At 39.0% G+C, this 23214-nt stretch overlaps 1 protein-coding gene across 8 annotated transcripts in view; it reads left to right on the plus strand.

The window, feature by feature from the left end:
• The window catches only part of LOC149313473 (EH domain-binding protein 1-like), a 318359-nt gene that overhangs the window by 194828 nt on the left and 100317 nt on the right, over positions 1-23214 (plus strand). For all 8 annotated transcript variants that reach the window (XM_089519151.1, XM_089519153.1, XM_089519155.1 and 5 more), the window contains 2 exons: positions 5658-6572; positions 16823-16966. In XM_089519151.1, coding sequence (XP_089375277.1) covers positions 5658-6572; positions 16823-16966 — 1059 coding nt within the window. The remainder of the gene's footprint in view (positions 1-5657; positions 6573-16822; positions 16967-23214) is intronic.

The following is a 23214-nucleotide window of genomic DNA, read 5'->3' on the forward strand; positions in this document are numbered from 1 at the left end:
TGCTCCTTTTTATCTCTTTTTTGTATACCAGTCTTTTGTTGTTGTTTTTGTTGTTGTTGTTTCATCTGGGGCTGTCTCATCAAAGGGTTTTCTTGGTAAAAAGGTCTTGCAAAGAAGTTTATCTTTGCCTTACTTCATGCAATACTAACGTATGTTAACTATGGTGTCACTGCTGTTCTCTCTGTGAGATCTTACATCATTGTCACCCACCACTACTGGTGCTGCCCAGTAATAGTTTGTCCCTCTATTCAATTCATTCCCTTGTTTTGGCTGAGTTGTTTTCCCTCCCAGAGCCCTCAATTGACCCTCTCTTTATTTTTCTCAGATCCTTCAATTGCCACCAGTCTGTCTGTCTTTTTGTCCTTTCTTCCTTCAGTGTTGACTCCCTCAAAAAACAGCTCTCTTCTGTCTTCAGAGACCAAGCTCAACAGGTTGGGGCAGCAGTTCTATAGAGCTCTGCTAGTTTTGCTCTCAAGGGCAAAGAGTCAAGGATGACACCCCCTAAGAAAGTTCACATTCGGACTGTTCATCTCATGGAAAGAGACATTGCATGTGCTTAACTTGCTCAAGATGGTTTCCTGGCTACTCTGTCAATATCCAGTTGTAACAAAATCTTTTGCTCAGTAAAACCTTGCAAAGAATGTCCATTAATGTTCTGTGACACTATCCACAGAGAACATAAAGTTGTGAGAACATCTGACTATTTTGAAGGCTTTTTGATCTTTTGAGCTTCTCATTACCAGTAAGGTAGGATAAGTAGCCACAGACAACATGCTAGCAGCATACTACATCACAGGTTCTTTCATCCCTTCCCCCTCCTCCCAGGTCTCTTTCCTACTACTTTGAAAATTGTCTTTGTGGGAGAAATGTCAAATTATGTTCTTAAAATATTATTTCATTTCTAACGAATGTAGGGTGACATTAGGTATTACTGTACATGATCAGATGACTTACAGTCAGCACTGTTGCTAATGGTATCAGGGTGGGTATCCTTGTTTTCTTCAGATTCTGAAAAGGGTCTATGACACAAAAAAGTTTAGAAACCAAACAAAAGTACTACACAAACAAAAAAGCAGTCAATTGCATTCTCTCCTTGACCTTTCTCTTTCTAGTTTTGTAATGGTATATCACAAAGCATGCTGATCTGTTACAGTCTGTTCAATAGAGAGGGGCATATTGTATATTGCACATTATCTAAGTCAAGCTGCTACCATCATGCATGAATCATTCCTCTGACAAATGGTCTTTTGGTCCCTAATAGAGAGGTGGGGGCACTCTCACAGACATATGTGCTTCATGCACCAACAGGAATGGCTTGTCTCTGGGGATTTCTTCATATGGAGTGAAGGAACTCCTTTACCTATTTTCTCCATTCCCTCTCATAACTATGGTGGTAATTAAAGTCAGAGAAGATCTCACCAAACTACATTCTTATCACCTTATGATGATCTCATCAAGTCTGATTCACCACCCTGCCACTTCTCTCCAGTCAGGAATTCGTCATACTTCAAGAAGATCCAGATTCAGTATTTTCTTATGGAACCAATCTTACAGAACCAGTCTTCATCATTACAGATGATGCTTCACTCACTAAAAGTTCCAATGTGCTCTTCAAAACCTATTGACCTTGTTTGGAGGTTCTAGCAGGGGAGCGCAGCTATCGTATACCCTTGACCGAAGAACGGTACACTCCTTCTATCTGGGATGGTCATCCTCTTCCACCGAGCGCACAGCTTCGGGAGGGACGCACATGGAGCGGTGAGGGAGGAAGGGGACACCCGCCTAGCCAGCCAGATCAGCTGAATCAACCCTGGAGATCAATGGGGTGACAGATGTCTCAGCCAGATCACCCTCACATGGAGAACTGTGCCAAGGCTGATGCTTTCTTTGGTCATGCAGTCTTGTCTGTCCTTTCATGAAATGCAGTACTGTTTTTCCAGACTTGCCTTTGATAATCCAATCCAATTAATTGGAAATTGACAACTGTGAATTTCCAAAACATGAAACATGTACATTCCTAAAGAGACTGACGGTGGAAGTAGTGTTCTTGCATATTACATAAAGTTTCTTAGCAGTTTTCTAGAAGTGAAATAATCAGTATCTACTTGCAATGTAGGCAGCTAAATAATTTTTTGATAGTTCATTCCATCAATGGATAAATCAATTACTATGAGTGGGAGACAAATGTAAATACCACGAATTATATCAGAACATTGGGGGGGTGGGTCCCACTTTCCCAATTACACTTTCAATTAACTCAAATCACTGCAGTAACATTTCTGGAAGATGTCTAGTCACCAGTGATAAATCCTATAATGGATTAGTGTCATGTTTCTTAATATCTTTCTTTGTTATCTAAGTTCCTTATCTTAAAAACACATCAGTAGGTGTATTTTTCTTCTTCATTCCCAACATAAAGTTTTTTTATTGCTTGTTTTCTTCATGACTGCAAGTTTAAAAGAATGCAATTTATTTTTCCATTATAGCACTTATCATTATAATAGGTAGTGGTATGGCTTTTATATTGAAAAGGCTTTGGTGGAATGTTGTTGTGGAGAGACAAATTGTACTCCCTAGAAGATTGTTGTCAGTGAGGACTGCATAAGTGAATTTCATAATTCAACAGAGATAAAAGCAGAAATATGGTTGAAATAGTAACATAACCAAATTTAGGCACTAATTCTTCATGTAGTTACAAAATTAGAATTATAATTAATGTATTAGGCTCTTTTTATAACTCCTTGAAGAATTAGTGTCTAAATTTGGTTATGTTGCTGTTCCAGTCCTTTTCCATTCTCTAAGCAGGCTCTGTTTTGCTAGAAAAACAACAACAGAACCTTAACTGAAAGGGGTAAGCCCTCAAACTCACCAAAGCCAAGCCCTAAACACTAAAATGCAAATCCAGTCTCATGCTGCAAGGGGAACAAATCCTATCAGCAGGAGGTGACTTCTACCTCAAAATAAGCCTCATTTAGCCCAATGTTGCTGTAGCACCTTTGAGACTGACTGAGAGAAAGAAACTTGTAGCATAAGCTTTGGGGCAAAAGAGAGTGCCCTGAAGCTTTCAAAGGCAGATTGGGGCTGCGGCAACTGCATGCCATGGCCCCAATCTGGTTTGAAGCCGGCCGAAAAAGGAGCCACTCCTTTTTGCGGCTCAAAAAGGCAGCTTTTCCAACCCTTCATGGCCCATGGGTGGCTTTAAGCTGCTCCAGCGGCGTACGACATGTAAATGCTGCACCGCTGGAGCTCCCAGAAGCCAGCCCATGTCGAGGCAGCTGAATGGCTTGAAGCCGCCTTCCAGGCATCTTGGGGGCATGCATTGTTTATATGCCACATCCCCAAACCGGCAGGAAGCCTGCTTTTTATGCTGGTCTGTTTCACCCCTAAGTCTTGAGGAGAGACTTAAGGAGCTAGGTATGTTTAGCCTGGAGAAGAGATGTTTAAGAGGTGATATGATAACCCTGTTTAAATATTTGAGGGGATGTCATACTGAAGATGGAGCAATCTTATTTTCTGCTGCTCCAGAGACTAGAACATAGAGCAGTGAATGCAAACTGTAGAAAAAGAGATTCCACCTCAACATTAGGAGGAACTTCCTGACAGTAGGAGCTGTTCAACAGTGGAACACACTCCCTTGGAGACGGTGGAATCTCCTTCTTTGGAGGTCTTTAAACAGAGGATGATGGCCATCTGTCAAGGGTGCTTTGATCAAGAGTTTCTGCATGGCAGGGGGTTGGATTGGATTACCCTTGTGGTCTCTTCCAATTCTGTGAATCTATAAGTCTATTCTATCAGATGCATGGATTGAAATGCTTATTGCTAGACATTTATGCTCATGAAGGAGCAGATGCATATGTGAATAGCACTGTAATAGAAATGCAAAACTTGTGGGTATGGTGATGTGGTGACAAGTTAGTTTTAACAATGGTAGGGGGTCATTGGTAATCCATGGATATGGAGGGCTGACTGTATTCCCATTCCTATTGTCTGATTTATGTCAGTTTACCCTCTGGCACAGATATTGTTCTGTTAGCCCTTTATAGGGTGCTGATGGTCATTTTTGACAGAGGATGGCATATATCCCATTAGAGGATGAGCAAATGAAAGTACCTGTAATGTTGTGGGTGATGTGATTAGGTCCTGTGATGACATTTCCTGAGTAAGTATGTGGGCAGAGTTGGCACTGCTGTATAGCAAAGCACTGGAAAATAGAAATTATACCAAGAATAGAGAAATGGATGCTTAAAAGATATATGAGATAAATTGATTATTTGACTCATTGAATAAATAATATATCACTGAACAAAGTAGAGAAAGAATGGCTTCCAATCATGTATTTCTGGGAAGAAATACTTGAAAAAGAAATGATATACAATAAGGAGATGTATGATTACAGTTAACTCCAACTCATAATATATTCACAACATGAGTTCATAGCAAACACATATAAAAGGAATAGAAGAGAAATAAATAAGAACAAAACAGTAAAACTATCATGTGAATGAAGGAATAACGGTAACATTATCTTTATACAAAACTATATAATATATGTTGTTAATTATGCAAAATTGGAGCATCATTCGAGAATGATTGGGAAATGATTCAAGGTTAAGATAAACCGGAGAAAATTGGTTTCATTTAAACAATGTACTACAAGGAAGTTCATGTTAGGAGGGAATATATTCTTGTTTGTCACCTACATGTGTACTATCTCACTACATGTGTATTATTTGGAGGAAAATTAAGAATATAATTTAAAAAATATTAGCTTGTCACCTCATCAACATACTCACACGTTTTGCATTTCTATTACAGTACTATTCACACACACACAACTTCCCATTCCTGTACATACACTCCATACACCTGATGAAGTAGACTTGAAACAGACATGCCAATCTGGGAGCGTGGCATCCAGATGATACACGTCTCCGAATTGGGCTAAAGCCACCCCATGGCCCAAACCCAATACAAAAAGGAGCGCAAAAAAGCACTTCTTTACAGCATTGTGCTGCAGACTACGCTGTCTGGTCATTGCAGTCCTGAACCAAATAAGGAGCAATCAGGGCGGGAGCAGCCTCTGGCTGCTCCTTTTAGTCCGTCTGCCTGAGGCCCTAGTCTGTAAAAGCTTATGCTACAAACGTCCTTCTCTCAATTAGTCTCAAAGGTACTACAAGATCCCTTTGTGATCCAGACTAACACTGCTATGTCTTTGAATTCTAAGCCCACTGTTTGTTACTTTTGACTAAACATTCGCAGGATTATGCAGTGATGCTCTAAACCACTTCAGTCTGTTTTCAGGCCTGCTTCCTGAATGTTTTACTTACAATTTTTTTTCAATATTTGTTTCGCTTTTAGGATTGTACTTTGACAAACAGCTTTACTGAAAGCATAATGACACTTTTAATAGTTGCAAACATCTTGTAATCCCTATCTCATTTGATGTTGGTGGGGAGATTGTTAATCTTAATAGAGTTGAACTGAGAAGTCACAGGAAACTTAATTTAGAATAATGAGCATGCCCGACTGTATTGTATAATACATTTCACTGTGTATTAGCCTGCTTATTTATTTTATGCTGAATATCCCATTGTCACACTTTTGAAATTATCATTCAAGATAACAAAAACACTAACTTTGCTTCTTTTTATTTTAAGGCCTATGATGGATTCGCCAGTTTAGGAATATCTCGGCTACTAGAACCTTCTGATATGGTTTTGTTAGCAATTCCTGACAAACTTTCTGTTATGACCTATCTTTATCAAATACGGGCACATTTCAGTGGACAGGAGCTAAACGTTGTTCATATTGAAGAGAACAGCAGCAAAAGCACATACAAAGTGGGCAACTATGAAACAGACCCAAACAGTTCTGTGGATCAGGAAAAGTTCTATGCAGAACTTAATGACCTAAAACGAGAACCAGAACAACAGCAGCCTGAAGGAAGCTTGGCTGGCTTTGGTTTTGATGACTCTGTACTTCACAATCACAGTGGAGTTATGGAGTCAAATATTGAGCACCAGACTTCACATCAGCATCAAGCAGGAGATGATAATCTTGGCCCATGTGTGACATCCCCTTCCTCTCATAGGACTAGCAGTGATATAGGCCAACAAAAAATCCAAGAGAACATGGGAAGGGCTTCTGAATATGAGGAAACTGAGAAAAGCAGTACGACGCAAGCACCACCTTTGTTGGGAAGGAAGAAACTACTAAAAGTAGATACTCTGGATCTTAGTGATTTGGCACAGGTCAGTGATCCAAAAAGGGACACATTCCCAATGTTATGTGAAGACACTGACAAGAAAGGACAAAAAAATTGTGGGACTACCGTTTTTTCAGAACCAGAAAACCATGGACGCCCAGATGTTAAAGAAAGTGGGAAACTGGATTCTGAATCGCATGTTCAAAAATCTGACTTAGAAGCAGAAAGTAAATCTGGAAATTTCCACAATAGGAATGAGGATAGTGATAAAAAATCCCATTCATCTGAGAGGCAAATAGAGACTAACTCAAATTTTGAGACCAAGACAATTCTACGACCAATAGATCTACCTGCAAAAACCGCACAGGTAAGAGCAGAAAATGTTTTTTTTAAATGAGCAGAAAATGTTTTTTTAAATACTGCAAATGATTTTGTTGCAGTAAAAAAATGTTTTTCTTCATCATTGCTGTTTTTAATGCAGTATGAATAATGATGCAAACAGAACTTTGCTTTTATTATATGGCTCAACAGATATATTTATGGAGCATGCAGACTGTTTCAAAAATATACTGCATTGAAAGCAAAACCCAACAAACTTTTGGTATACTATTGTTTCTTTGTGTCTCCATTTGTCTGTCTCCTGTTAGAGCTAATTATTTTATGTAATCAACTTTATCAAGAAAACAGGGTTTTATGTTCTTTTACTACTGACTGTGGAATATACACAGCCTCACACTTCATTTTAAAAGCAATTTATGATCCATAACATTTAACAAGTAAATGTAGTACTTTTCTCTGAGGAATAGCCACTCGGTGAGGACAGTCAGTTTGATTGTGGCAGGGAGACAATGGTGTACTTATGTAACCTGCTCAGTGAGTTGATAACTGATGTGGAATTTCAGTTGGATTTGTCTAGGTTGCAGCTCATGCTGTATGACTTCTTTAATTTAAAAATAATGTTAGAATTCTTAAAGAAAATTCTTTGCCTTGCTAAGATCACTGGATGTTTCAAACACAAACAGTGAATGTGCTTTAGAAATATATACTGAAATGTATACATGGCCTGCTAACCTGTTTGAAGTTCTCTGTACCAGCAAAAAGGCCACACTTAAAAAATAATTTCTAACGGTACTAATGACTACTAGAAAATCCATTTAAAGGTACAAATAGTTCAGAAATAGATTCTGCTTTTCTTGTTCCCATATTACAGTGTCTTCAGCTATGTTTCATAAAAAGGTGCTGTATATGTCATTGCAAAAATTACACAAGTCATTTTCAACAAGGGGACCCTAAGGCAAACCTATCATGGTGTTTTCTTGGCAAGATTTGTTCAGAGGACATTTGTCATTGCCATCCTCTGAGAATGAAAGCATATGACTTGCCCAAGGTCACTCAGTGGATTTCATCACCAAGCAGGGATTCAAATCCCGGTCTCCAGAGTCGTAGTCCAACGTTCAAACTACTACATCACCTGTTCTGTGCTGCATTTCCCCTGCTGCCTTGTCTAATCCATTTTCCTCATTTTGAGCACTGTTCTCTTTTTCAGAGAAGACCAAGGCAAAGAAAGTGTTGAGTAGTTATGCCTTTTCTCTGTCTCTTGTTAGCATTTTACTATTTGCTCCACACAGTGGCATCCTATTATTTCCTTGTTTTTCCTTTTGCTGTGCACATGATCAAAAAAGCCCTTTTTATTGTCTTTAACCTCTCTAGCAAACCTGAGCTCATTCTATGCTTTAGCTTTTCTGACTTTTTCCCTACCTAAGCTGGTTATTTGACTGAATTCCTGTTTGGTGATTTTTTCCCCCTTTTCCATTTCTTATATTGTTTCTTTTGAGTCTTAGCTCACTTGAAAGTTCTTTAGACATCCTTCCTGCTTTCTTCAGATACCTTGCATTTTTCCTTCTCATTGGAACTGTTTGAAATTGTGCCTTCAATAACTCACTTTTGAGAAACTTCCATCCCACATGAATCCCCTTTTCTATTAGTATTCCTGACCATCGCCACTAGTATTTCCCTAAGATTACTGAAATCAACTTTTTTAAAATCTAGAATGCATGTCTGGCTAGGCTTGGCTTCTCCTCCAGGAGGGGAAACCAGGAGAACATGGTTACTCCCACCTAAGGATGCTGCCACTTCCACCCCATTAACCAGATCATCCTTCTTGGTGAGGATCAGATATAAAATAGCTGATCCCCTAGTTGCCTCTTTCACCTTCTGGACAATGAAATTGTCTGCAAGGAAAGTGAGGAATTTGTTGGACCTTAAATTTCTGATAGAGTTTGATTTCCAACAAATATCTGAATAGCTGAAATCTCCTATTACTATGTTTGTTTCTCTCCTTTCTGAATGTGTGATCATCTATTGCAGCAAGTAATCAGCCAAATCCTCAGTTTGATTGGAGGTCTGTAGTAGACCCCACAATAACATCCCTGTTGTTTATCTCCCCCTTAATTTTTAACCAGATGATCTCAGCTTGACTTCCAGGATTTAAGTAGTGGATCTGTTCACAAGAATACACATCCTTAATGTATAATGCTACTCCACCTCCCTTCTCATTAGGCCTATTTCTCTGAAATAGATTATACCCCTCTATTATACATTCCAATCATGAGACTCATCCCACCAAGTTGCAGTGGTGCCTATTATATTTGCTCTGCTGCACTAAAAGTTCAAGTCCATCTTATTCATTTCCCATGCTCTGTGCATTATTGTAGAAATATCTAAGACCATGGGCTATTCTCCCATCTGACTTTTAAAGAGGTTTTTTTTTTCTGCCCATTTTTGGGTGCTTGTGCTATTTACCTTGTTGTCTGTATAACATTTGGGGTGTTGTCAGCAACACTTTTCTGTCCTCAAGAATACTGTCGCCCTCTCCCACAAAACTCAATTTAAAGCCCTCCTAAGATCTTTCAGACTCTTAGCAAATGCTGTGAGGTACAACCCAGCCCTTGTCAAAAGTCCACCTCAGTGAAACCACACACTATGATCAGGGAAGCCAACAGGGAACAAAAGATTGCTAATGAACACGCCAATTACACCTCCATTCAACTCACACAAATAATCAGCCTTGACCCCAACAGACACAAGATCACCAAACTACAGTAGAACAATAGACACTAATGCACACTCAAGCAAGCCTTCACTAAGCTAAAAGAAAACCAAACATCCTTACCCCAACTGACCATCACCCAATAAGCTCTCCCAGCTTTCATCCAGACTTTATCTTTATCAATGGGAGCACCCCAAGTATGGAATTCCACTCAGGATGCTGACACCAGTGAAAAGCAATGGAGAGGGGATGGAGACAGTTTTTGTCATCCATTTCCCCTTCTGCCAGCCTAACCTCTGATTGTGTTCCACAGCGACCTCCAGTTCTCCAGAGCAGATTGTGGGGGATGACAAGGACTCTTCCACTGGAGTTCCCCTACTGGATAAAAAGCTTTCCGTGGCCCAAAGGAGGCCATGTTCTGTTCAAAAACCTAAATGCACTTGATAGTATCATTTATAGTAGGCTCACTGAATCAGTGGGATTTATGCAAGTGTTGATTTTCCATTCAGCAGTTAATTCAACGAGTCTGTTCAATTTGGGATTAGCAACTGGAATTAGGGCAAAGTTTGGATCAAAAACACTGTAGGCCTGGGAAGGAAAACATTAATAAACATGTCATAATAGTGATATAAATTACTCTGCTGACACAGTTTTTGTATTCCAATGTTTATCAGATTGGCATGGGGAGCAGCCATGGGGAAACAGGTTCCATATCACTAGTAGTAAGTATAAATGAGCCCTCACAAAATATAGTTGCATTAAATATAGCCAGATAGTTTGTATTTGCCTTTTGCTGAACTAGTCAAGTCCACTGAAGGAATGGGAGATATTTGTTGCACATATCACCACCATAAGCACCTGATGATACTGATTCTGTATTATTTCCATAAATAATTATTTCAAACATGTTTTAAAAAATCAAAGTGTGTTAAGCCATCAAAATCCCTGTCGATGTATCCATGTTCAAAGCAGAGAAAAAACCCTTATATACAAACTCTGGAGACAGATTTTTATCCTGTCATGAGAGAGTGAAAATCTAAGGTTATCTTTTCCTAATAAGCATTGAAAAGATTCATTTCCCCCTTATTTATGAACTGTTATTTAATCTGTATGCAATCATTCCTTATACCTTATGCATTCTATGCCTGTTGGGTAAATAGTCAACACATTCCCTGTCTTCAAGCTTAAACCAAACAAAGCATTGAAGTAATTTTGGAGGGACCAGGAAGGGCACTACTTTCCCACTACCTCTGTTCCTGACTTCCCTATGGTTGCAAGGAAAGTAGAAAGGGAATGTGCTAGTGTTCATTAGAAGATGCTTACACGCCTTCACAAGACTGGGCATCATTGCCTTTTTCATGGAAAATTTCAGGCTACATAATGATATGTGATCACAATTAATGTTCACACCAGTATAACACAAAAAACTCTGTCTATGAGTGTGTGTGCGCGCACGCATGCACCATGCTATTTAGTCCCCATTCACACAACGAAAATAATACAGGACGAATCTGAGTTATTTCCTTGGTGTTCACACTTGCCCCAAATGCACTGAATGCACTTTGGGGGAGGGGCTACCAAAAAAAAAACAGTTAACCTGGGATTTTTGATACCAGTTTTTTTTTCCCCTGAAAATGCAGCATTGATACACATCTTCAGCCATGTGAACATGCTTCCGAATCAATTCGGATTATTCTGTATCATTCAAAGGAATGGAAGTGGCTCCATTTTATCCCGAAATGATTGCATGTATGAATAACGATGGTTAAAATGACTCAGAGAGATTCACAAACCCAAAATGTAATGGAAACAGTGCTCCCGATATGTATCAGCACGGTGATCCTCATTTCCTCTAGTCTCTAGATAGTCCACTACTATGAAGCACCAAAAAAAAAAAAAAACCCCAAACCCTAATATATGAAGACTACTGATCAAAAGCATACAGATACACAGTGTACAAAGTAGAAATTATGCATATGGGAACAAACAGAAAAGCATTATGGTCAATCATTTAATTCAGTTAGTAAATTCTAAAGAAATCCAAAATATTCATAGAACAGTTCTTAATAATAAATATTATGAAATAATTGTAGTGAAACAATTTTATTGAAATCCACCAAAAATCATTTTCTTTATCCTATTGGCAGAAAGGTGCATTGTAAGTATATAACTTACAGAATAATTTACTACTATATTGCTCATTTCACTGTGGCAAAAACGCCTTTCACAGCAGAAGGCTAGTTGTTTTCATTTCATTGTTGCTGTGGAAATCTTAAAGATGGAACGGAAACTATAAATTGCTGGAGTTGTCTGTCCTATGACTTAGGACTTTACGGTTTATGGCTACGACTGTGGCTTTTGACTCTATGGTTTACTATGAGTCCTATGAATCTGCAAGTTTGAATTACTGATACGACATAGACATACACTGTCACCATTGCTTTTCATTCAGCATTTCTGCCAATTTATCCAATAAATCCAAAGCATTTATCCTACTAGCAGAATTTCAGCATTACTGCCAGTAGGATTAATTGATAGACCATAATGTTTGTCTGTTATTTGCCATATGTGTAATTTCTACTGTGTACGTACATTTTTATATGTGTCTGCTGTTGATCAGTAGTCTCTAGTAGTGTCAAAACATCCCCTTAAGTTTTTAAAAAGTGTTTAAGAGCTCCCAAAATTAATTTGTTATTGTTTGAATTATTTATTGAGAATTTAATTTTTTGCATAAATTGTTACATTAATTTTTAAGTTAATCATTTGTCATTGTTGTGTGCCTCTGAGTCATTTTTGACTTATGGTGTCAAAAGAACCTAAAATGAACCTGTCATGGTATTTACTTGGCAGGTTTCTTCAGGGGGGATTTGCCATTGCCATCTTCTGAGAATTACCACTTTAAACTTTAAAAACTATAAATGGTCTATTATTCAAAAGCTAATGTGCCATGCAAAGCCTTCTCAGTCTTCACACCTGAACCTCTTTCATGCAAAATTTTCTAGGGCTACAAACTGGAACTCATTTCACCACCCAACTTTCCAAATTTTCAATATTGTATCTCATTATCCCTCATCAGAGTTGAAGGCATAATATGTCAAAACCTGCTAGTCCCCCCCCAAAAAAAAACAACAACAACATGAGAATGGACCTTACTACATTCAAGCTAGGGGACTGCAGGCAGGAGGAACACTGGCCAAAGTGTTCCAGTGGATGCTAGTCATAACTTTTTCATGCCTTGAATTTTGAATTGCACAATTTTCTTTTGGAAACTGCTCATCTTTTCTGGCACTATGCATGTTGTGTCTCTTTGCACACAAACTAAGCCCCAGTGAGTGGCCTCAGAGAACAAGTCTACTGTTACTAGAAGTTCTAGTGGCTGAGCAGCAACAAGATCAACAAGATGTAGATAGATTGTGTAGTCCTATTGATTCAAGGTTTCTCAGGCGGGTTACACACCGCCATGAAAGTACGGAGTCAGTCCGTACTAGGGTTAGGAAGGTGCGGTGCTTCCGCACCCCCCTAACCCTAGTACGGACTGAGTCTGTACAAAATGGCGGCTCCCCTTCCACATGGGGGCCGCCATGACGACGTCACGACCACGCCGCCTCTATACGGGGCGGCGCGGACGTGACGTCGTCGGTCTGCGCCAGGGCGCTTAGTACGCTCTTTCCGCGGACCAGGAAGGAGCTCCGTTTCGGAGCTCCTTCCTGGTTTGCAGCGCCGCTTTGCGTCACTGGGTGCAGACGGCTGCGCCCAGCGAAGCAAGGGAGAAAGGGGCCAAGCGGCCCCTTTCGCCTTCTCCCCGCTGCCACGGGGTGTCCTTGGGGCTTGAAGCCCCAAGGACACCCCTTTCCAGGCTGCGGGGAAGGGGCCTTTTGCCGCTTCCCCGCAGCCTGAAAAGCGGCGGATTGGGGCCTCAGCGGCTGCCGTTCTGGCCACTGAGGCCCCGATACATCAGGGAAAGGGGCGGGTGCAGCCTGTAACCCGCCTCAATGATGGACATAACCTGACAACGTATTTCCACGCACAGCTCAAACCCTCAATTCTTTGCCTGTTTTCCTTCACTCCTGCTCTAGCCCTCAGTTGCTTGCGGTACTTCTATCAGCAAATTCATGAATCCTTCCTGCATTTTCCTAAGATAACCCAACACACCTAGAAACTGTAGAAGAGGGGTGTGCATCTGTATTGAGACCCAGTTTTCACAACTACACCAGCACATGCAAGTGATGTCCCATATCTTTCAGTTACCATTTTTTTCCAGATTTCTACGAGAAAGGGGCTTTTGTGGAGTTGGGAAATTCTAGAATGTGGGTAAAAGCAAACCATTGTGTCATTGGAGAATTTTGGGTAGTGGGTTTTTAATTAAAATTTGTGCAGTGGGGTCTTAAAACTGGAATCCATGGGCCTCACTTTCCCCACCTGTGCTATATAGTGTGCTCGGACCTCCCGTCATAAGGGGTGAAATGCATATTAGAAGTAATGGGGCTCGTGCATGCCAGGGCGCGTCCACGTATTACAACATAGGACTACACTGCAGAATTGTCACACATTATTCTAATTCCTCCCAGAAAAAAATAATGTATATAACAATAGTGGGGTAGTTAGGGGCTGTGCAGACTTTGGGCCAGCTTGGAAGCGTAGTCGGGGCGTAGCATCTACACAACACACACCCCGCCTCCACCCCCAAGGCAGCATGACGCTGCACACTGCACAACACGGCAGCATGGCACTCCTCCAGCGCTACATACGTACGATACAGCACCAAATGAGCATTGCCAAGCCGTGGCAACATGCCCTTTTTGTGCCCTGCAAAAGCCGGATCGGGGCGGTTACATGCAATTGCTGCAGCCCCAATCTGGCTGTAACAGGGGCAGCTGGAGGCCGCCCCTTCGGGGCTGTGTGTGCAGCCCCTAAGTGAATCTGGCATAAGCCTTGCTTCTTGCATTATCATGATGGACTTTATTTGGAGTGGAATTGATAGAGTAATCTCCTAAATATTTACAGTTTCAAGGAGATAACTACTACTTTTTATTAGATCTGAGTTAGAAACATCACTAAGGGGCAAAACAGACCGCCCTGAAGGAATGGCTTGCCGCCACCCCTTTGAGCTAGAACTGCTTAGTTTCTCACACCGAATACCGTAGGTAGAATGGTGCCTCCCCAGTTTGCTTCATATTGATGGCTAGAGATTAGGACTCAATTTTATTCTGTTTTGTTTCAATAAGGCTATAGATTTGGGGATTATGGCTCATGTGGTGGCAACACTTTCTCCTCCACAGACCAAAGATCAGAACCAAGGTCTTGGTATTCATTACATGTTTTTTAAAAAACTGTAACTGGAATGTAGTGTGGTTTATCTTGTCTCCCCATAAAATTCAATATAATTTTAAAGCACTTTCCCAGGAACAATTTGGGAGAATGATGTTTTCATTTGCTACGTTGTAGCCCATTTGTTTTGTGTCTTTACCAAAGTTCCCCCCTCCCTGCACATGGTTGTGAACATAGACTACCACCTAAACAGGAAGGGAGGTGGGAGTAGACAGAGGAAGCCTGTAGCAATATTCAGTTCTCCTCTGTTTCTGCTGACAATCAGCTGTTTGTCAGCTGGTACTTGGTTGCTGTTCGGTCTCCTTCTGAACATCTCTTGATTAACTGCTCATCAGTTTGGTCCTTCTTGCTTCCCATTGACCATTTTACTCAACTGCCAACCGGCTGTTTTTCAACATTTTTTACTTGTGCCTGTACTGTTCCGCCCAACTTCCCTTGCATGGGGGGGTCTGTCTCTTTTTTTGAGCATTAAAATTGGACTGGGTTGCTCTTCTTGTCTTCCTCCTGGTTGCCACACTTCAAGTTGATTTGTGCTACTTGGATGTGGCTTCTGTTTGCCCATTCAATCACATCAAGCAGCAGCAGTCTACCTGTTAACTCACCCACCCATCAACTCTTTTGAAACATGGTGTTTGAAAATTCAGGCAGCTGTTTCCCCCTAAATGTAGGGACAAGGAGGAAGGAAAGAAGAAAAATCATGCTGGGATTATTCAATTTCATTCTGCAAGGCTTTTAGTGTAGTAATATAATGTAAACTTAGGGCCCGAACAGACAGGCCAAATTAAAGCTGTTTCAAGTCACTTGGGACGTATGCTGTTTAAATGATGCATGCATCCTAAGAGGCTGGGCGGACTGGAGCGCAGCTTTGGCAAAGCTTCTGGCCTCTTAAGATATGTATGTCATTTCAACATCATACCTACAAACTGACCTGAAGCAGCTTTATTTTGGCCTGTCTGTTCGGGCTCTTAAAAACCAACCCAAATTAACAGTGCAAAAAAAAAAAAAAACCACCTGCTTTTCAACTTAAACATAATTAATAAAAGTTTTTTATTGTAAATAGAATGTAATGGCTTTTCACTATCTTTGCCACAGAGAGCCATATTTAGAGCAGACATTGATCCTACACGAGGAGCCCAAAACTTCCTTTTTATATATATGACTGGATCTTGGAATTTTTTTTATCTCATCTTTCTCCCAAGTTGGGACACACACACACATTAAAAACAATTACTGTATTTTTTGGCTTATAAGACTACTTTTTAACCCAGGAAAATCAAAAGTCAGGGGTCGTCTTATACGCTGGGTGTCGTCTTATAGGGTGGGTGCTGAAACTTCTGAACTGGACTGGAGAATCTGCGGTTGCCGCATATGGTTGGGGGAGCTCAAAATGGCCGCAGCCACATACCCTCCGTATGTGGCGACCATATGAAAGCAGGAAGGGAGGTGCTGTACAAGTACGGTAGATTGGAGACAGGCAGGGCTGAGCAAGCAGGGAGACCTGACCAATCCAAGCAGGCTTTGCATACAAGTTTTCCTGCTAAGTACCTGCATACCATAAGCATTTGAATTAAAATTACCATATTGAAATCAAATCTGATGTTTTTTAAATTTTTATTTGGTGTGCGTTGGAAGAGGGGTAGTCTTATATGGCGAGTATATCCCAAACTCTATATTTTAACTGGAAAAGTTGGGGGTCGTCTTATACGCCCAGTCGTCTTATACACTGGAAAATACAGTAAAATAATCAAATTAAAACAGTAAAAAAAATACATCATACAAAATTTAAAACATACAAAGTTAAAAATAATCTAAACCAAACCCCCATCCCCCAGTAAAACCAGGCCTGCATGATTTGAAAAAGCTTACTTGAACAAAAATGTCTGCTTGCTGGCGAAAGGCCAGCAGGGAGGGAGCCAGCCTAACTTTCCGTGGAAGGGAGATCCACAAGGTGGGAGCAGCCACTGAGAAGGCTCTCTCTCGTGTCCTCACCAAACGAGCCTGGGATGGTGGTGGGAGAGAGAAAGCCTTCTCCCGAGGAACTTAGGGCTCTAAGTGGTTCGTATTGAGTTATATCTTTAGCTGCAATGACTGTACTTCATGTTTTCCTGTAATTTACTGTGGTATTCTTGCTGAATGAAGCATTATATAGTACGGTATAATATATTGTGTATATGACAGTTTATGATATCTTTGTCATTAATTCTTTCAGTTTTTAAAATTATTATTATTATTATTTTAAGCAACGAATGTTATCAAGGCAGGAAGAATTAAAAGAACGAGCAAGAATCCTACTTGAACAGGCAAGAAGAGATGCAGCCTTAAAGGCAGGAAACAGACAATTGTCCAGCTCTACAACATCAGGACGCTCCAAACAACTGAATGATGTAAGGAATTTTGGTCATGATGGACCATAGGAGAAACCATATATTTCATATGTGCCTTTTTAAAAAAAATGTTAATGGATTGCATTGCTGTTACTAGATGTTACACTGAAACATAGCAATATATGGAGATGGCAGCAGGATATTATTTATGGGTGACTCTTCATATCCTACAAGTGCTGAGCATTCATCTCCTCCCACCAAGAGCTGATTATTTTCCTACTGACTGAGGCCAATGAAAGATCGAAAACCCGTTGAAAGCAGTGCTCTTTGAGTGCTAGCCGATTTAAGATATTAGTCAGATGAAAGGCAAAGTTATCTGTCACATTACAGTGTTGCACCCAGTACTATTTCTCACAGTGACCCTCCTTTTATCATCAGAATGAATTATTCTGATGGCACTGGAAAGCATAGCTAAGCAAACCTGGGTCCAATGGGGAAGCAGCTGCAGTTGCCTATTGCTCCACCAATAACCTCAACGGTGACCTGGAGGGGACTGTAATCTCTAGAGATGAAAGCTAATTAAATTTTTATGCAATCCTTTCCAAAGCAGAGGTTGCCTGTTGTGTCACATTATGTGCTGTAATTTTGCAATTCTAACCATTTGCACATGAGAAACAGTGCTAGCACTCTGCAGCTCTCATTTTGCTAATGACTGTAACATGGCCAAATAATTATTTCAAGCCTTTCAGTAAACAATTGGTTTGTGTTTGCTAGTATAAATTGGCTTGCCCCAATCCTGTACACATTTATTTTATTTTTACTTTTACTTGAATTCATGTTGGGTTACTGCTTGGAATATTTAACTGCATTCTGAAGTCTTTGTGGAGTAAAACTAAATTTAGAGCATTCCTTGTTTCAGAAAAAAAACCATTCATACATTGCTTGTGAACACTTACAGGACAATATAGTTGCCATATGTCTTGTACTTCATGTACCTATGCTATTGATATTAAGGTCTTATATCTTGTAGATATTAACTGTCATGGTGTTCTGTTTAATCACCATACAATATTCCTTGTCTCATCTATTATCAAGTCACTCCTTCTTCTAGCAGAGAACCCGAGTTCCTTAATTGTGTGTTTGTTGTTACAGCTTGTGCCACATTTGTTTCTTGGCAAGGATTATGTTTTTAAAGTGATTTTTATCCACATAGCTATAAAATGTTCATTTATTTAAAGACATAACACAACAGGAATTATTTCTGTGTCACAAGTTAAATCACACCCTTGTGTGCTCTTGGTGCAGATGTTCCCATTTGCTTTAGCACTCAGAAATTTAATTTTTGCACTTATGGTGCCGCTCTATTGTCGTTTTCCTAAAAGAAATATTAACTAGGTACAGGTTGTTCCAGGGTGTAATGTGTTTGTTTAAGCATGACATCTTAAACAAACCAATCAGTCTGTCCCTAGAAAGACTGGTGGTTTTAGATCCAGTGATTGTGCATTTTTGGTTGCATAATCATACAGATCTGCATTCAGATAAAAACAGGATACCCCAATTTATCTGTTAGTTTCTCTGGGAATGGTCAGGACAAGGCTTGAATATGCTCTCCAGAAAGTAATGAACAGTTCCTTTGACAGTGGCATCCAACCAGGTTATATTTAGTCATCCCCTTTATTATTTTCATTTCTATTAAGCTCACCTTATCTCTTTAAATATTTCACACACATGCAATCATCGTCATAATAGTTCAGTGTTTTGCAAGTGGTGATTACCTAACTAGAAGTGGTGTAATTTTTTTTCCAACTTCAACTCAGTTGTTAAAAAAAGAGAGAGAGACATCTAATATTCTATTGTTGTCATTGTTTTCAGCAGCTTCTCTTTCTACATAGTCAGGTAATTCATAAAGTAAAGAAAAAAATTGTACCACAAACTTAAAATGGATTTGAAGATTATTTAAAACAATGTATTCTTCCAACAAACCCTAGTTTTGTATTTTTCTAAGGCTGCTAGATTGCATATTAGAACTATTTACAAATGTCAGAGAGCTATAATTCCCTGGGGTTTCCTGGAATAAGCAAATAGCAGTTTAAAACCCTTAAACTGAGAGATGTTTATAGTGAAAATTTGGCCCGGCATAACTAACTATGCCTTTTAAGCCTTTTCTTTTGAAAAATTGACATCAGTTAATGTTGAAAGGACATCAATGCCTCTTCCACTAGAACTATGTGGCAGAAATACTTGTCCTTATGAGTGTATTATAGCAGCACTCTCCTCCATAGAAGCAAATGGTTGTCAGTATCTAATATGGGGAAAGTAACGGCAAGTACTTAGAGAAGTTAGTCTTCTGTGCTTGGTAATCCCCTGGATAAAGAGATTGTGCTTATCTCCCATTACTTTTACCCATTTCAGTACACTTGCTTTGTTCCAAATAATTTAATGGAAGCCACTGAGGCTGCTGCTGCACTGTAAAAATAAAGCAGTTTGATACCACTTTCATTTCCATGGCTCAGTGCCATGGAATTTGGGGGTTTGTAGCTTGTTGGGGCACAGAAGTGCTCTGATAGAGAAGGCTAAATATCTCACAAAGCTACAAATCCCAGAGGTCTATAGTATTGAATCATGGCAGTTAAAGTGGTGTCAAACTGATTTATTTCTGCAGTGTGGCAGCAGCCGGAGAAGTGACTGTTTCTTTGACTACCATTTACCCTCTCTGGGATTTATTCTTGGTCTAGGTATAAGTACAAACCAAGGAACCTACTTTTCTGTGAATGATGATTCTATGATTTCTATGTATGATTATTTTTCCCACACAGCTCATATATCAGGACTTTCTTACCACAGCTTTCGGGCTCTTAGGATTTATAGTGTATAGCTTTTAGAAAAATCCGTCACAGTGCATCCCTTAGGAGTCTATATTGGCTATGCTTAGAGAGCTATTAAATTAATTCATGTTGTCTTGCATTGCTTAAGCCAAAGCTACAACATGGTATTCTCTATGAGAGTTAAGCTGTCTACAGTTAAAGGAGAGTTATTAGGTTAATCTTAAGGCCTTTAACATTGCTAAAGGAAACAAAGGGATTCTCCTGATCATCTTGCAATTTGAGCACGTTACGCATAGAGTAAGATAAAAATCAGTAAAATTAGAGTACTGTTTTTATGCTCTACTCATATGTCAAAGTAGCCCTGGCCCTTGGCAAAGGATTCTTGGGCATATTTTAAGATGGGTCCCTATTTGCATATGACTTTCATTAGGCCTGTTGGATCTGGCTGCTGTCCTTATATAAGTGGTATGTGAGGAACAGAACATTCTTTCTGCAGTCATATATTGGAAGGGAAGATCCCTGCTGAAAAGCCAATGAATTGTCATCTTCTCCTTGTAGAATAAACTCCAGCATAACCAGAAGGCTTTTTCAAGCACATATTTAAAACCCTGTAAATTGTAAGAATAGCATAGGAAAAAGCAGTTGAACAGTGTTGAGTAGTGTAACTGTAATGCTCATTTCCACAGTGTCAGTGCAGTGTTTAAAGCAAAGTATCTCCATAGTTAGCAAGTTTATGTTACCAGCTTTGATATATATCTGGAATGCATGGAAATACACATTTTAAATTTTAAACTGTAGGGGACATCATAGTCCTGCTTACTAGGAAAGAAGAATACAGATGTTCACAAAACAGCAGCTACTTATAAACATGGAAATCTCTCATGCAATAAATAGGCCCAAGGTTTATGCTGAAAAGACCGTCGGTTTGGAACATCCCTTTATAGTTCTGTCTTGTTCAAAAAACTTTTTTCAGCTGTATCTAATGTATACTTAATAAGTTCTTTGTACTTTTTCTGTTCTGTCCATTACATAGCATTTTTACAAGTAGGAGATATTTTAAAATAGAAACTTTTTTAAACATACAAACTGACTTAAATGAAATATAAACTTTCTGTGGCAACCTTCATAATTCAACAGACAACCTATTTGAAAAGGTTTTTTAATAGACCTCTTTGGGTTTTTCTTTTAATTTAAATACTGGTTTAGTAATAAACTCAGAAATATTTTTAGTATCCATTAAACAAACCACTTCTTCTTTGATCCAGTGCACCATTATCACTGATAACATTATCAATGCCACAGTGATGGCATGTAAGGATATTTAGTAGCTGCTGTTATATCTCTGACAGGATAAACAAGTTAAAAGCTGTATTTGAAAACTGGTGATTTGATTTTCATTAGACACTATTGTAAAGTAAAGTTATATGTAAATTCTGTAACAAAAAAAAAAGGAAACAGTGACCAATGAAAGCCGTATTAGAGATTGGATGGGTTTAATGTACTTTTTCTTGACGAGCAAAAATCAGAACATATTGGTTGACTACAGTTTACTACATCTTTATAAGAAGAATGGCTATACGTATCTTCCTATCCTGAAGGTTAAAGACATCCTTGTTTAACTGGCCTTCAGAAGCACAACCAAGTCCCTGTATTATTGGGATTTATATTATCAATAAATTATTTTTGAGAAATGAGAAAATCAACAGAATAAGACTAGCCGCTGTCAATTAAACCTCCAACAGACCCTGTACCACAACTACCTTTTAAAAATATTGAAGGGTGGGTCCTCATATATGGCAACCATGGTCCTTTGATGATAATTGGAAAATATTGATTGGAGAGGAAAGACTAATCTGCCATACTGATAATTGGGGCCAGATTTAGATACGATCACTAGATTCCCTTTAGATTATAAAAGAAGCAGTTACCACCTAATTGTTAAAGAGATTGAGTATTATTTTGATAATCCCTAAATGCTGGTAATTTATTCACTCTTGGGCATAAAAACTTCCAAATGTGGTGTAAGATTATAAAGGTATATAATATTTAAATATCATGAATATGGCAGTTTTCCATGCTATTTTAAACTCCGTATCAACAAAGCCTTAACTAAGAAAAATACAATTTCTACAAATCCTTTTTTTTTTTAATAAACATTCATTTTCTGCTAAAACAACTGAGATCTGTGCAATCTGAACTAGTTCCATTAAAGGCATAAGGTCAGTTATCCTTTACGTTTTTAAAAGAAGCATATTTGTTTTAGGATTTACATAGTCCGTTGACCCTTTTAATTGTCATTTAATTGTGATTTTGTGTAGATTGAAGAGGGAGGGGGAAATGCAACATTTAAAAGCACAAGATTTGGCAGATACACCTTCTACACATTGAGAGTAAATACATGACACTTTGCTGATTATTTTAAACCAGTCATTGTGCTCTGTTTTCATCACAACAAAGCAAAAATAATCCTTCGCTGTAAACTTCTGTTACTTTGTGGAGTCAAGATTGGTTTTAGATTTTCAGTGAAGTAGTTAATTCTACAGCTGATTACTTTTAATCTCTGCTAAGGTGTGGCCTACATTTCATCACTTAGGTTTTATCAATTGTTAATTATTTTTTTCATTTAACTTGGCTTGCTGTCTGACCTGTGTTTTTCAGTACCAGGCAATACTAAAAAGATTTAGTTAATTAAGCAACATTTTTTCTACTTTAGGCCATGTAAAAACACACTGGCCTAATACAGAAACCCAGATATTTTCTTGTTGTCTGCCTAGAGCCGCAGTGAAGTGATCTCTATTTCAGAGAGATCATTTTGTTATAATGCCAACACTTTTTTTAACACCAGGGATGCTCTTTTTATACTGCTGCTAATGACCATAAATGTTTTTGTGTGGCTGTTTTCAATTCATCCCAGGATGATATCAACATTACTTAGAGCCGTATGTTTCATTGCATTTCTCAGCATGTACAAGGGTAGAGTTAAAATCTTTATTCATTTCATTTTAAAATGTTTCTTTTGTTCTCCTTATCATGTTCCTGGCTTTCCCAAGGATATATGCCTTGAACGAAAAGTCACATGTGCATTACTAATTGTATGCCATTGTATTTACAGTTCCTAGTGGTGGCACTGTGAAGCTACTAATTCTTTTGCTTCACTTGATGTAAAATAATCTGAGCTTCTTTGATAGCAGTGAAACAGTATTAATTGTTTTGTACATTTCTTGGTCAGTCTACTTAGGTGGTCTTCATAATCTATTAGAACTTTCAGCCAGATTTTTGTAATGTCATGCCTCCAGCAGTGATTAAATTGGTAATTAATGAACAGTCTTTGGCAATGTAAACCACATCCCGTTAATTTTCCCCTCTTCCCTCCCCACCCCTGAATTTTTTAGAAGTTGTCATCTCTGTCAGAAAGCATTGCGCCACCTTGCTACAGCCCCTTGGCATCAAACCACAACGGCTTGATTTTTGCAGCCATTAGTA

The sequence above is a fragment of the Sceloporus occidentalis genome, unplaced genomic scaffold, assembly GCF_023333645.1.
Source record: "Sceloporus occidentalis isolate IW3139 unplaced genomic scaffold, rSceOcc1.0.p SCAF_4, whole genome shotgun sequence".
NCBI lineage: Eukaryota > Metazoa > Chordata > Lepidosauria > Squamata > Phrynosomatidae > Sceloporus > Sceloporus occidentalis.